The sequence below is a fragment of the Mandrillus leucophaeus genome, unplaced genomic scaffold, assembly GCF_000951045.1.
Source record: "Mandrillus leucophaeus isolate KB7577 unplaced genomic scaffold, Mleu.le_1.0 Scaffold846, whole genome shotgun sequence".
NCBI lineage: Eukaryota > Metazoa > Chordata > Mammalia > Primates > Cercopithecidae > Mandrillus > Mandrillus leucophaeus.
In genome coordinates, this window is record NW_012109208.1 from 1,351,877 (window position 1) to 1,363,655 (window position 11,779).

Below are 11,779 nucleotides of genomic sequence, written 5' to 3' on the forward strand. Positions count from 1 at the left end.
GCTCCTGGGGGCCGAGGGGAGGAATAAGCAGGACAGGGCCCACTGGGAGCCGCAGCAGATCCACTAGCATCACTTGTCTGCATCCAATAGTCGGCGTGAGTGCAGTTTTAGCAGGTTTGGTGAATTTGGTCTGTGATAAAATTGGAGTTCAAGAAACAAACAGGAAACTACAAGTAAGTGCCCCTTCGCCCCCAGGTCACCCGCATGGCAGGGCAGTGACTACTGCTCTCAGGCTGCCCAGTGTGGACCTGCCTGTCGGAATGCTCCTCCTCCACGTTCCCTCGCTCCTGTGTCCCAGCCATGTGCACCTTCCCTCTGCTTCTGGGACCCCTGGACCAGGTCTGCCCCTGTCTCCTCAGGACTGCTCCTCTTGGCCCATAGGACCTCAGCTGAAACATTGCCTCCTCCAAGAGGCCTTCCAGACTATTGAGCTCACAGTGGCCACCCAGCCATGCTCTGTCATGTGCTTGCGGATTGTTTGTTACTGCAACATACCCCAGCCCATATCAACACGAAGGCACCCAGTGAAGACCTGCTAAGTAATTGGACAAGAAGACCCTGGAGCTGCCCCCAGGAGAGTAATCACACTGGATGATTGTGTGTGATGGGGACTTAGGAAGTCATAGTTTAGGGCCACAGTGGGCCTGAGGCATCTCTGTAAGGGTAAGGTAAGCCTCAGGCAAAGGGGGTTTGCATGGAGAACAAAGGTGCTGCACCGACACAGCAGCTCCTATAGGAAGTAGCTTGGGGAAGACCAGTGCAAACCCCCCAACGCACACAGCATCTGAAACATGCTGGGCACATAGAATCTGCTTAAGGAATCAGAGACTAAAAAGATCAGCTTAAAAACAAAATAACTCTTCTAAAGACGATTTTATTTATCGTCCCACCCTCACAAGGCACTGAGAGTGTGGCCAGGCAGGCTAGACCGGCTTTTACTGTGTTTCATTCTGCTTGCGTTCACGTTTACTTTTCCTGGATAAGACAGCATTTGCGAAGCCAAAATGCACTCCTTGAGACTCACACAGCCCCTCCCTGACAGCCACTCAGTACACAGGACGGAGCTGGGTGCCTCCCTTGCACCTTGAACATTCGAGGGCACACAGTACCTGTAGGTGATCCTCACTTCCGTTCCAGGCTCATCGCGCTCCCAGATCAACGCAACGCTCTCGGGGGACTTCCAAACATGCTGGTCCAAGCAGTTGACTGTACAAAAAGAGGGTTTGCAGATGTTACACTTGGTGCTTTTGGAGTGAGAATTCAGCCAGGGTGAGGGATTGGAGCAGGGGTCTAGTTTGCTGTGACTCTCTCTTCTCCCACTGACAGGGGCCCTGTCCTCATCAGTGATAATGTTTCTACCCGCTTGCAAGGAGAACAGTGAACAAATATGATCTCAGAGGTATAAGGTGATGTCCTGCAAATATTCTGAAGTGGTTGCTTCACAATGGACCCAACCCTGGCTGCATATTGGCATCTCCTGGGCCACCCCTAGAGACCCTACCCAATGGGCCCTGGGCCTTCAAAGCCTCAAAGACACCATGGTTGGTTCTGATGTGCAGCCAGGGCTGGGCAGTGCAGCCTGAGCTGTTGGAAAGAACACTCAGCGCAAACAGGTCATTCCTGTTTCAGGGCTTGGCTCCTGCAGTTCCCATCTGCCCAGTGCTTTCTTGCCCCCAAGGTTAAAGGTGCAAGAAGGGATGAGGACCCAACTCCCCCACGTGTTCCACTAGTACCCAGTAAACCAGCCTTGTTCCAAGAAGTGGCTCGTGATGGGGAAATGTCCTCCTGGTTTTGCAGAAGGCTCAGCTCCCTCCCTCTCCATTACCCAAGCTCCCACACATGACCCTCCAGCAGAAACAGTCAGCTCTGTGGCACACCGGCACACTGTGAGACTGAGGATTAGCAGCACGGGCTCCTCCGCCAGCAGACTGGTCACTACTCATTAGATTCCAAAGCTGAGCCCCTTCTGACAACCCTCAAGCCAGCTCTCTTCACTCACTGGCCCATCGGTGGGTCCCCGGGTATGCAGGGACACGAGCCCCATGATTGGCTTTGGGGGCAGCAGCACCTGCCCACCTGGTCTCTCAGGGTCACCCCTGTATCCTGTTTGTAAATTACACCTCAAAAATGTAGTAAATGAAGACAGATGCCAGGAAAACATTATTAATACTAGCAACAGACACAAGAAAGTTCTTTGAACTACTATTAACAGAAAAATAAAAGAGAAGAAATGCCCCCAAAATGGAAGAAAATATAAACAAGAAGACAAACTAAGAAGGGGCTCAGTGGCAGACCTGAATTTACACAAGGAACCCGACATCTCTGTGTGTGTTGGGTGAGTGGGCACGCTAACCTCTGTTCACTGTGGTCATGCCAAGTGCAGCATTAACCCCACAATGTTTTGCTGGGTGTTGGGTAGTCTCTTAGGAGCAAAGAGAAGGAGTATACAACCCTGAGATAGTTTAACCCAACCAGTCGTGGGTGCCAATCCTGATCAAGCACCATGCTGAGCACTGAGGGAAATGCCAGGGCAGATTCAAAACCCCTGTCGTGGGTGCAGGAGACAGATGCAAACGTAAGAAACATGCAAAGTGACCAAACACACAAGGTCGGTGGTGGCAGGCTCGTAACACTTGTCCAAACAGGGAAATGGAGCTGAATTTACCCTGGGGAGGCAAACCCTAGGAAGTTAAGAGCAGCCTGGGGCTGAAACAATAATTACTGCAAGAGCCTCCACAGAGCGAGCGCCCACACCACCAGCATCTCCCATTACGGATGGGAAAACAGAGGTCCTGAGAAGTTAACCTGCCCGCCCAAGGTCACACAGAGGCGGAGCTGGATTCAACACAGGCAGATTGGCTCCACAGTCTGTCCCACCATCCTACCCTCCAAAGTCACCTGATAACAGTCCAATTCTTCACCAGGCAGTGGAGAACTGCTCTATGCAACAAGTGGGAGGGAAGCAAGCTTTGCCAGTAGTGGGGGAAGAGGGGAGGAGGGAAGAATCAGGCTTGGTCTTACAGACAGGGGAAAGAATAGTGAGGCCAATTCAGGCAGGCGAGAGGAACATGTAAACCCTGAAGGAGATGGAAAAACAACACAACTGCCAGGGAGAAAATTAAAACACAGGTACAGCCGATATTTGCCAACGTGGTCCCTAGGCTGAGTCCAGTATACAGATGTGCTAAGCACCCTGACCAGGGTGCGTGGGCGTGTGTGTGTGAATCCAGTCCAATATTTACAAATCAAGAGATTTCACATGAAAGCGATGGACTTCTGGCTTCTGAACAATCAGCAGGAGATCATCCCTCCATAGAGGGTCCTATACCCCGCTGCCTGCCTGTCACCTCCAGTGACTCTGGGCAGCTAAGACAAGCCTGGGAATGCCCAGCTGAGGATCGACATCGTCTGCACCCGCCATCCCCCCCAGGAGCTGGTCACAAATGCAAACTGTCAGTCCCACCCAGACCTGCTGAGTCCCAACTAGCCTCATAAGAAGCCCCAGGAGATGTGAACCCACTCTCACATCTGAAAAGCTCTGCCTGACACACTTGCTCCACCCCAAATTTGACCCTGGAGCCCCCCAGAAGAGTGGCCTGCCCAGGCGTAGATGAGAAAATGCCTCTGAATGGCACAGTGACCTACCCAAGGCCCCAGCCAGGACGAAGCAGGAAGGGCTGGAACCACGCTGGACACTTCGCCTTGGCATTCATCTCATTGCTTCACCTGCTCCCACAGCAGCCAGGGCACCAGGACACTTCTCTCAGAGAGAGTGACTGTCCGACTTCAAACAGGCCCTCACAACCTCCCAGCCCAGCATGACATCCTGCATCATTTTATACCAAGCAGGAAGGCAGAGCTGAGGAAGGTGGAGAGGGGCAGGCCAGCCCCAGGATGGACAGCACCCAGGTGCGGCTGGGTGGCCCGTGAGATAAGCCACGTGTCCCTATCTTTCCAGGACTGACAGGTGGCCTGAGTCCAGCAGATCAGAACGGAGCCCCAAACACAGTGTCCCCCAGGTGCCCCACCACATGCAGAAGGTGCTCAAAAAGTGGCCACCAAGGCCCCAGTGACCTGCCTCTCCCTGCTGGCCAGGCCACGTCTGGTGAGCTCCCCTGCCCTGGGGCCTTTGCTGTGGCTTCTCCCTGCCTGGGGCGCTGTGCCCTCCTCACACCCACACTGCAGGTCTCAGCCCGACGTGCTCACTCTCCCAAGCACCTCACTGTCCCGGACCCTGTGCATCCCCAACTCTTCCAGATGCTCACTGCCTGCTGCGCTCCCTAGGGCGCCGGCCGAGTGTCCTGCTGGGGTCTGGGTTCAGGTAGCCTAGTCCAGAGCACAGAGCCGAGAAACAGACCACTTGCGTCCTCGAGCCAAAGGGTCCTATTGGGGTGTAACTGGCGACAGGTGGTCCCCTCACACCCAAGGGAGGAAGCAGACCTCTTCTTGTCTTTGTGGCTTCATCCCTCAAGTAGAAGACGCTCTCTTTTTTGGCCCAAATCAGCGCTTCTCAACCTTGAGTGGCATCAGAAATCCCCAGAGGGTGTGTTAGCTGGAGCTGGTGTGCCCCGCCCCCGCTCTGGGCATCTGCATTTCTAACAAGATCCTAGTGATGCAACCGCTGCTGGTCCTGGGACCCGACTGACGATGCGTGCACATGGACCTGCATGCATGTCCACTTTCTACGCAGATGCCAGATTTCCAGTGGTTCTCCTTTTCCTCTGGGACAGGGGCGATTACACACACTTGCCAGCCTCGTGAGCCACTGGCTGGCAGCCTGGAGTCATCACTAAAAACTCAGGGTCCAAAGTCCAGCCCCTGTCCAGCCACTCACTAACCACAGACAATGCACGTATCATTTAATCCAAGCCCATTTCCTAATCCTTGGAGTGGGTATAATGATCCTTGGTCTGGGTGGGACTGGAAGGATTAGGTGCCATTGGATTATTGCTGACTGTGGGTCTGATGGAGTCAAGGTGTCCCCAGGAAGACAAACAGAACAACCCTCCCGCCGTCTTTGTTCTAGCCACCACGGCTGATGCTCAGACCACACAAGCACCTGGAGAAAGCTCCATGTGGGGTTTGGGGGGACAGTGGCCCTAACACTCATGTGCACATGGCTCTTCGCACATAGTTATGGTTCCTGCTGATGCTTCAATTTCGGGATGAAAAGGCGGAAGGGAGGGGGAGGAAGGAGGTAAGAAGGTGAGGAAGGACGGAAAGGGGAGGGAAGAGGGGAAAAGAGGAAGGAGGAAAAGAAAATTTTAAAAAATCTGCCCAAAGAACTGGGCAGTGGGACAAGAAAATTCCATTTCTCAGCATTTCCAAAAAGAGATGGGCAAGGACCTATGGCAATTTAAGGTGTAGCTGAAACTCCACTTCCTATTTCCAGCCTTCCCCAAGTTTCCCAGCACATGATGACCTGTACTTCCCCTGTCAGTGGCCCACACCATTTCACACTGCCCCATGTTGCCCAGTGGTCCCCACTATGGGACACAATGCCATTCCCCAAGGGCAGGGACCATGTCCCTAAGATTCCTTTATCATGGGGACCAGGGTTGGGAATTACATCACAATCCCCCGCCCAGCCCAGTGTGGGCTTACTCATTTACTGACTTATGGTTCATCTCCTCATTAGAATGTGGGCTTTATGGTATTGAGCATTTTCTGGATTATTCATTGCTGTACATGAACTGGAGCCTTTATTTCCACATCTGTGCAATGGGACCACCAACCGCTTCACATTGGTGTCATGAGGATGCGACAAGCCATGCAGAGCAGACGGCCGTCCTGCCAGGGCGCTCCATCGCGCTCACAGACGCCCAGGGCCCCGCCCAGGGCCTCACACAGCTGGAGGCAGTCAGCCAATGCCCGTGGCTGGAGCAGGGGTTTGGTATTTTGTTTAAAAAGCATTATAAGAGTATTGGCATTTCCATTATAAACCTGACACACATGTAGGAATCTTCAAGTACTCTTGTTGGTTATTGAAATACATCCCTCACACTCACACACACTAACTGAAGGTGGAACCCAGCATATGGAAATTCAATTTGAATAGGGAGTTACTATTCACAATGGGCTTTTTTTTTTTTTTTTTGGAGACACGGTCTCACTCTGTTGCCCAGGCTGGAGTGCAGTGGCGTGATCTCAGCTCACTGCAACCTCCACCTCCTGGGCTCAAGGGATCCTCTCACCTCAGCCTTCCAAGTAACTGGGACTACAGGTGTGCACCACCATGCTTGGCTAATTTTTTTTTTAAGAGGTAGGGGTCTCACTGTGTTGCAAGGCTGGTCACAAACTCCTGAGCTCAAGCGATCTGCCCACCTCAGCCTCCCAAAGTACTGGGATTCCAGGCATGAGCCCCGGCCCCGGCCTACAATGGACTTTCTTTTAATAGCAATCTTCCCTGGCACGCTTTGAGATATTACGTCAGTCACAAAAATTGTTTTGGAAAATTTTCCCAGAGCATCTGTTATTTAAAATAAGTTGTGCCCCTGACAGCTGGAGAGGACTTGGATTCCTCAGGAGGACCCTCCTCCTAAGATTAGGGTTCCTTTTTCATGTAGAGTTACCTGAAAAACCTTTAAAAAGTTACTTGAATCACTGGGGTGACTAGGAGGAAAATGAAGCACAGGCACACAGCGTCTTGCCGCCGTCAGTGTCCTGCCTTCTGAACTATTGGAGGCATGCCACAGAGAGGAAACTATAGCCAACAGAGAGGAACTACAGCAAAAGGGCCTCTATTCCTGCAATTAATCTCCAAAAAGCATCCAAGAAATTTCCCAGTGCTCAATGCTTGGTTACAAAGAGGATTTTTACACTCTTGCTTAAGAGTACACACACTGAAAAACATCACTTAAAATAGGGGGTTTAAAAAATAGAGCTTAGCTGTGTGTTTTGAAAGTAACACATGTCATTACCCTCTGGTTCTGCATTTACAACTTCCTGATATCTTGAGTTGATATGCCACAGGGCAAAAACAGCTGCAGAGCCCTACAAAGGACAGAGCCAAATTTCACAGGTGGGAAAGAATCCCTTTTAGAACCTGGCTCTCCAAAGAACCTTCTGCAAGGCAGTTTTACACAACAGAAGCAAGTCACAGAAGGGCACAGACACTCTGTCTACCCTGCCCGGTGGGCCTCAGACACCATAACCTCGTCTGGCTATTGGAGTTGCGGGATGGGCAGGATACTGTGGTGTTTTGAAAGCCACCTCAGCCACCTGCATGCTCTCCAAAGCCTATTCCCCACCTATCCCAGGCTGATCAGATGCAAGCTCATGTGGTCCAGTTCAAATGAAGCTCAGCTCTCTCAGCAGCACTGCTGAAGGCCAAGCACAAGGTCATAGCCTCCCCACATGCTTCATTAATAAATAACAAATGGCCAGTGATTGGGGATGTATAATGTGTTAAGAAAGTGCTGAGTGCCTTACAAGCGTTTTCTTATTTCATTCTAACAGCCCTGGGATATGTGTGCTGACAGATACTCCGATGGATAACAAAACAGGTGCAAACAGTCAGGTCCCCTTTCCCAGGTCAGAAGATGTCTAATAGTGTCTGTGCTGGTCTCTTAGACCTCTGGTTGCCGGACATTGCCTGGGCCCAGCCACCATGCTGTGACAAGCCCCAGGAGGTGCTTTGGGTCACAGGTCTGGCTGAAGTCAGCCTGCAAGTTGTCCCAAACCAGGCCCCAGACTTGGGAGTGAGAAACAGGCAGATGACTCCAACCTCAGACATTGAGGAGCAGAAGCAAGTGTTAAATAAAATGTATAGGAGGCCACTGGTCTGGACTGAGCCGCATCAGGCCCAATAGATCACACAAAAATGGAGTCACTCTTGCTAAAGTGCCGTGTCACCAAATGGAAACTAAATTGTTTATCCAGCCTTCTAAGAAACAAGGAGAGTGAGAGATAGCTAAATCTCCAAACAAGCTGGCGTAGTAAGGGAGCTCCTTCCACTTTCACCTTTACAGCAAAAGTAGCTTTGAAATAACCAGTTCACTTTTTGTTCTCCGTGTCCGCATTCTTCAGACCCTTCTGTCTATAAAACCATCCTCCTCTGCTCAACTCATCAAACATTCATTCTGTTTTATGGAATTAGGTGTTTCCCAATTCTATAATCACGAAAAAAGTGAATTAAGATCTTTAAACTAAATTTGTCGGAATTTTGCCCTTTGACACAAGTCATCCCCATCTGGCCCTGTCCAAAGTTCTGACCCACAGACTCTGCGAGGAATATAAAATTGTTGTTATCTTGTACCACTAAGCTTAGGGGTGGTTTGATGTGCATCGATAGTAACTAGGACATAATTCAGTTACATACTGCCCTTGTTTTACAGATGAGGAAACATGCAAAGTGCAGTACAGGGAAAGCAAGAAATCAACCCGAGTCCTGATTCTAAAGACACCTGGAGCCACGAAACGGTGTTGCACCATCCACAGCCCATTGTTTGTTTGCTCTTTGTTTAACAGGGCCATGGCCGGGCACTAATCCCAATTCCGTTTCAGAAGTGCCTTCATCTGCCCTGTTTTGAGGCGTACAGACCAGTGGTTCTCAAGCCCGAGTGTCCTCTAGAGCACCTGAAGGGCTCGTTATAAACACAGGTGTCAGGTCCCACCCAGGGTTTCTGATTCCAGATATCCAGGATGGGCTCCAGAATTTCTGTTTCTCAAAAGTTCTCAGGTAATGCTGATGCTGCTGGTCTGAGGACCATGCGTTGAGAACCACTGGTATTCTTGAAGGAGTGAGGTGAAGTTTTCTTCAAGAGTGATATTCCTTTGGAACAAGCCATCTGACTTTATCACACACAGCTGACAGATCAGGCCAAAGTGTTTTCACCTATCCCATGACTTTCTAGGGGCTCCCAGAGGAGTCATGGCCTGGCCTGGCCCTTTTTCATACTGTCCCCATTATGGTTTGCAGACACTGGCAAAGGAAAGAGATATTGCTGACCCATGAACAGGTGGGCACGCACATCCCGGGGAGAAAGTTGCTGAAAAGCTGTTTTTCAAGTTAGTTTTCTGAAGCTCAATTTCTGGCTAAGGTAGCCGTAAAGGCCATATTATCAGGAGAAATAAGTGAAGGAAAAGGAGACAGAAGAATGCTTGCTGACCACACCCTGATCCTGACCCAGCGAGGTTCAGAAGGTCCTTGCTGTTGGCCCCAGGAGGTCCGCCCCGCTGTCTTATCTGAGTGGGGCTGCAACTGTGCACAGGCCAACTGTGAATGTTCCCCATGACCTTGGCCTCACAAGTCCAGAGCAGGTCACTTTCCATTTCTGTCCTTGGGCAAGCTGCTCTAGTCCCCTTCAAGGGCACATTGCACCAACTCTGCAAACCAAAGGGTTTGGTTTTTTCCCAGTAGTTAAAGGGCACTTGCTGCTGACTCAAGGTTAAAGAAAACACTTATCTAGTAAGTGACTCATTTTAATTAAACCAGCAAAGTAATATACAATATCGGGGGGAGGTCCAAAGTTCCTTTCAATTTCTTTGAAAACTAACTACAAGACACTACCTACAACTGTATGGCTATATCTGAAGTTAAACTAAAATCGCTACTGCCTGTGGGTCACCAGTAAGAGCTGGGTCTGCTGCATACCTTGCAGCACTCAGCCTAACCTCTGAGCATGAGGGCCCCCATCCTCACAATGTGGACACTGAGGGCTAGCGGGGCAGAACAACAGGGATAACTGAGGGAGGAGTTGGAGAAAATGGGGCCCTGGTGACCCTGCCATAAAGACCCTCAAGTCCTTTCTCAAACACTCCCAAATCCAGCAAGCTGGTTATGGCCACTCTTCTGGCCTGCATCCCTCTGATCAACACCGTGTCTGCCAGGCCCTCCCCGCAGGCCCCACACCCAGGCCCACCCTGCATCCAGGGCCCACCCTGCACTTGGCACCCACCCTGCGTGGCCAGCCCTGCCTGCAGTTCAGGGCTTCCCCCTCGCTGCCCAGTCAGCGCCTTAGGTGGGGGCGAGGGTGCGGTGTACGACCCCCAGCCCCAAATCTTAGCAGAGCAGCAGAGGCCTCTGCTCAGCAAGTTTCAGACCACTGACCACCGGGAACCTCAGACCCCGCGGGTCCAAAGCAGGCCTTGGGTCGCTGGGGTGCAGTTCTCTGAGGCCGAGAACGAGAACCCGGAGGCCGCTGTTACTTCCTTCCCGCCCACAGGCCCCAGGCCCGCAGCGAGGAAATAACTGGTTCCAGCTGCCACGCCGGGTTTCCTCCTCCCCAGGTCGCCCGCCACAGCTCTGTTTGTTTATGTGGGCAGGGCTTGTCCTCAGGCTGATCCCCGGGCACCGCAGCCCCCAGTGACAACCGCCACCGCTTTGTTTTTCCGTCCACCCCGGTATAGCAATGGGAAAGTCCCGACTCCAGAGCGCTCGGGTGTAGCCCGCGGCTCCCCGCCGGCTCTGGCTCCGCGGCGCTATGCACCCGGTAACGCAACTCTGGAGTCAGCAGAGCGAGGAGCCGCGCCGAGCAAGGCCAGCAGCGGGGCGTCCCAAGCGGCCACCGGGTCCCCGCGGGCACCGGCCCGAGCTGGGCACGTGGATCTGGGGCCGGATGGGATGAGGGACGGGGTGACGTGGAGCCACTGCTTAGAGCTGGCGGGGCGGACGGAATACCGGAGGAGGGGCCCCTGCAGGGGTGCGATCCGCGCCCGGGGACGGCTGCCGCAGGCGAGAGGCTCCGAGTTCCCTCTGGACGCAAGAGTTGGGGGCGTCCTGGGTCTCCCGAAGCCCACTCACCAGAGACGTTTAACTGGCCTCCCAGGAACCAGCCGATCTTGCCAGTGCTGAAGTCGCAGTCCCAGACGGTGTGGTAGGGGGTGTCCCACAGTAGAGTGTCCCGCGCCAGAGGCCCCCAGAAGGCGGCCGGCTCCCGGGCTGCCTGTGCACTCAGCGCGGGGTACGAGCCGGGCTGTGAGGCTGCGGCAACTGCGGGGGCGCTGCCCGAGGGTCCCGAGGCCGCCCTGCGCTGCGCGCTCACCCGACACAGCGGCCGCGCGGGCTGCCCCGAGAGCCCTCGCAGGCTGCCCAGCAGCCTCCCGACGCCGCGGCCCAGGCTGCGCGCCGCCATCTAGCCCGACTACCTGAGTTCTCTGTGCTCCCAGAGTGGGTGCCTCACGCCCGGGGCGCCCCTTGGAGTCTCCGCGGGCCCCGCCCCTGCTCCGCCCTTCGGCCACCATCCATTCCTCCAGGGCCCCTTCCCGGAGCCCGCCCGGGTCCCACCCCTTCTTCTGCTGCCCGGGAGAGGTGGGGACGCTTAGGAAGAGGGGAGCAGCGTGGGGAAGGGGTGCAGAGGAGCGCGGGGCGGAGCCCAGGCTCCCAGGCCCTGGCCCAGGCGCTGTACTCCCGCGGGTCTGCAGTCCCCCCCCGGACGTTCCTCGCGTCGGCCTGTTTTGGTTTCAGTTTGCGCGCTCTCCTGCAAGCCCCGACAGCTTCTTCGAGCTGCCAGAGGCACGTGCGGCCCAGGGCGAGGGGGCCCTCTGGGATGGGAAGGAGGCGGGAGGGAGCTGGCACCAACGTTAAGAGGACTGGTGCACCCAAGCGCACTGTTGGGTCCCAAGACGATAGGTCGATCAGTTCCGCATCTCAGAGGCTGAAGTAAGGTTTTCATGCCTTTGTGCGCCCCTGAGAGTGAACCCCTCCCCGGCTTCTCAGCGGAATGCGAAGGAGGTCGGCGGGGAGCACAGAAGCCGGGAGGCTGCCCAGGCCTGAGTCCGTGGTCTGGGGTCCCATGCTCCAGCCCCCCAGCTGCCGGCCTCTGTCCTGGCGGGGGTC

General features: G+C 53.9%; 1 protein-coding gene across 2 annotated transcripts in view; it reads right to left on the minus strand.

Annotated features, from left to right (window-relative positions):
* ACSS1 (acyl-CoA synthetase short-chain family member 1) overlaps positions 1-11,469 on the minus strand; it is a 61,812-nt gene extending 50,343 nt beyond the window's left edge. For both annotated transcript variants that reach the window (XM_011968511.1, XM_011968510.1), the window contains exons 1-2: positions 10,745-11,469; positions 1,110-1,206 (exon numbers count right to left, since the gene is read on the minus strand). In XM_011968511.1, the coding sequence (XP_011823901.1) occupies positions 1,110-1,206; positions 10,745-11,075 (428 nt within the window). In that variant the 5' untranslated portion in view covers positions 11,076-11,469. The remainder of the gene's footprint in view (positions 1-1,109; positions 1,207-10,744) is intronic.
* Between the last annotated feature and the right edge of the window lie 310 nt (positions 11,470-11,779).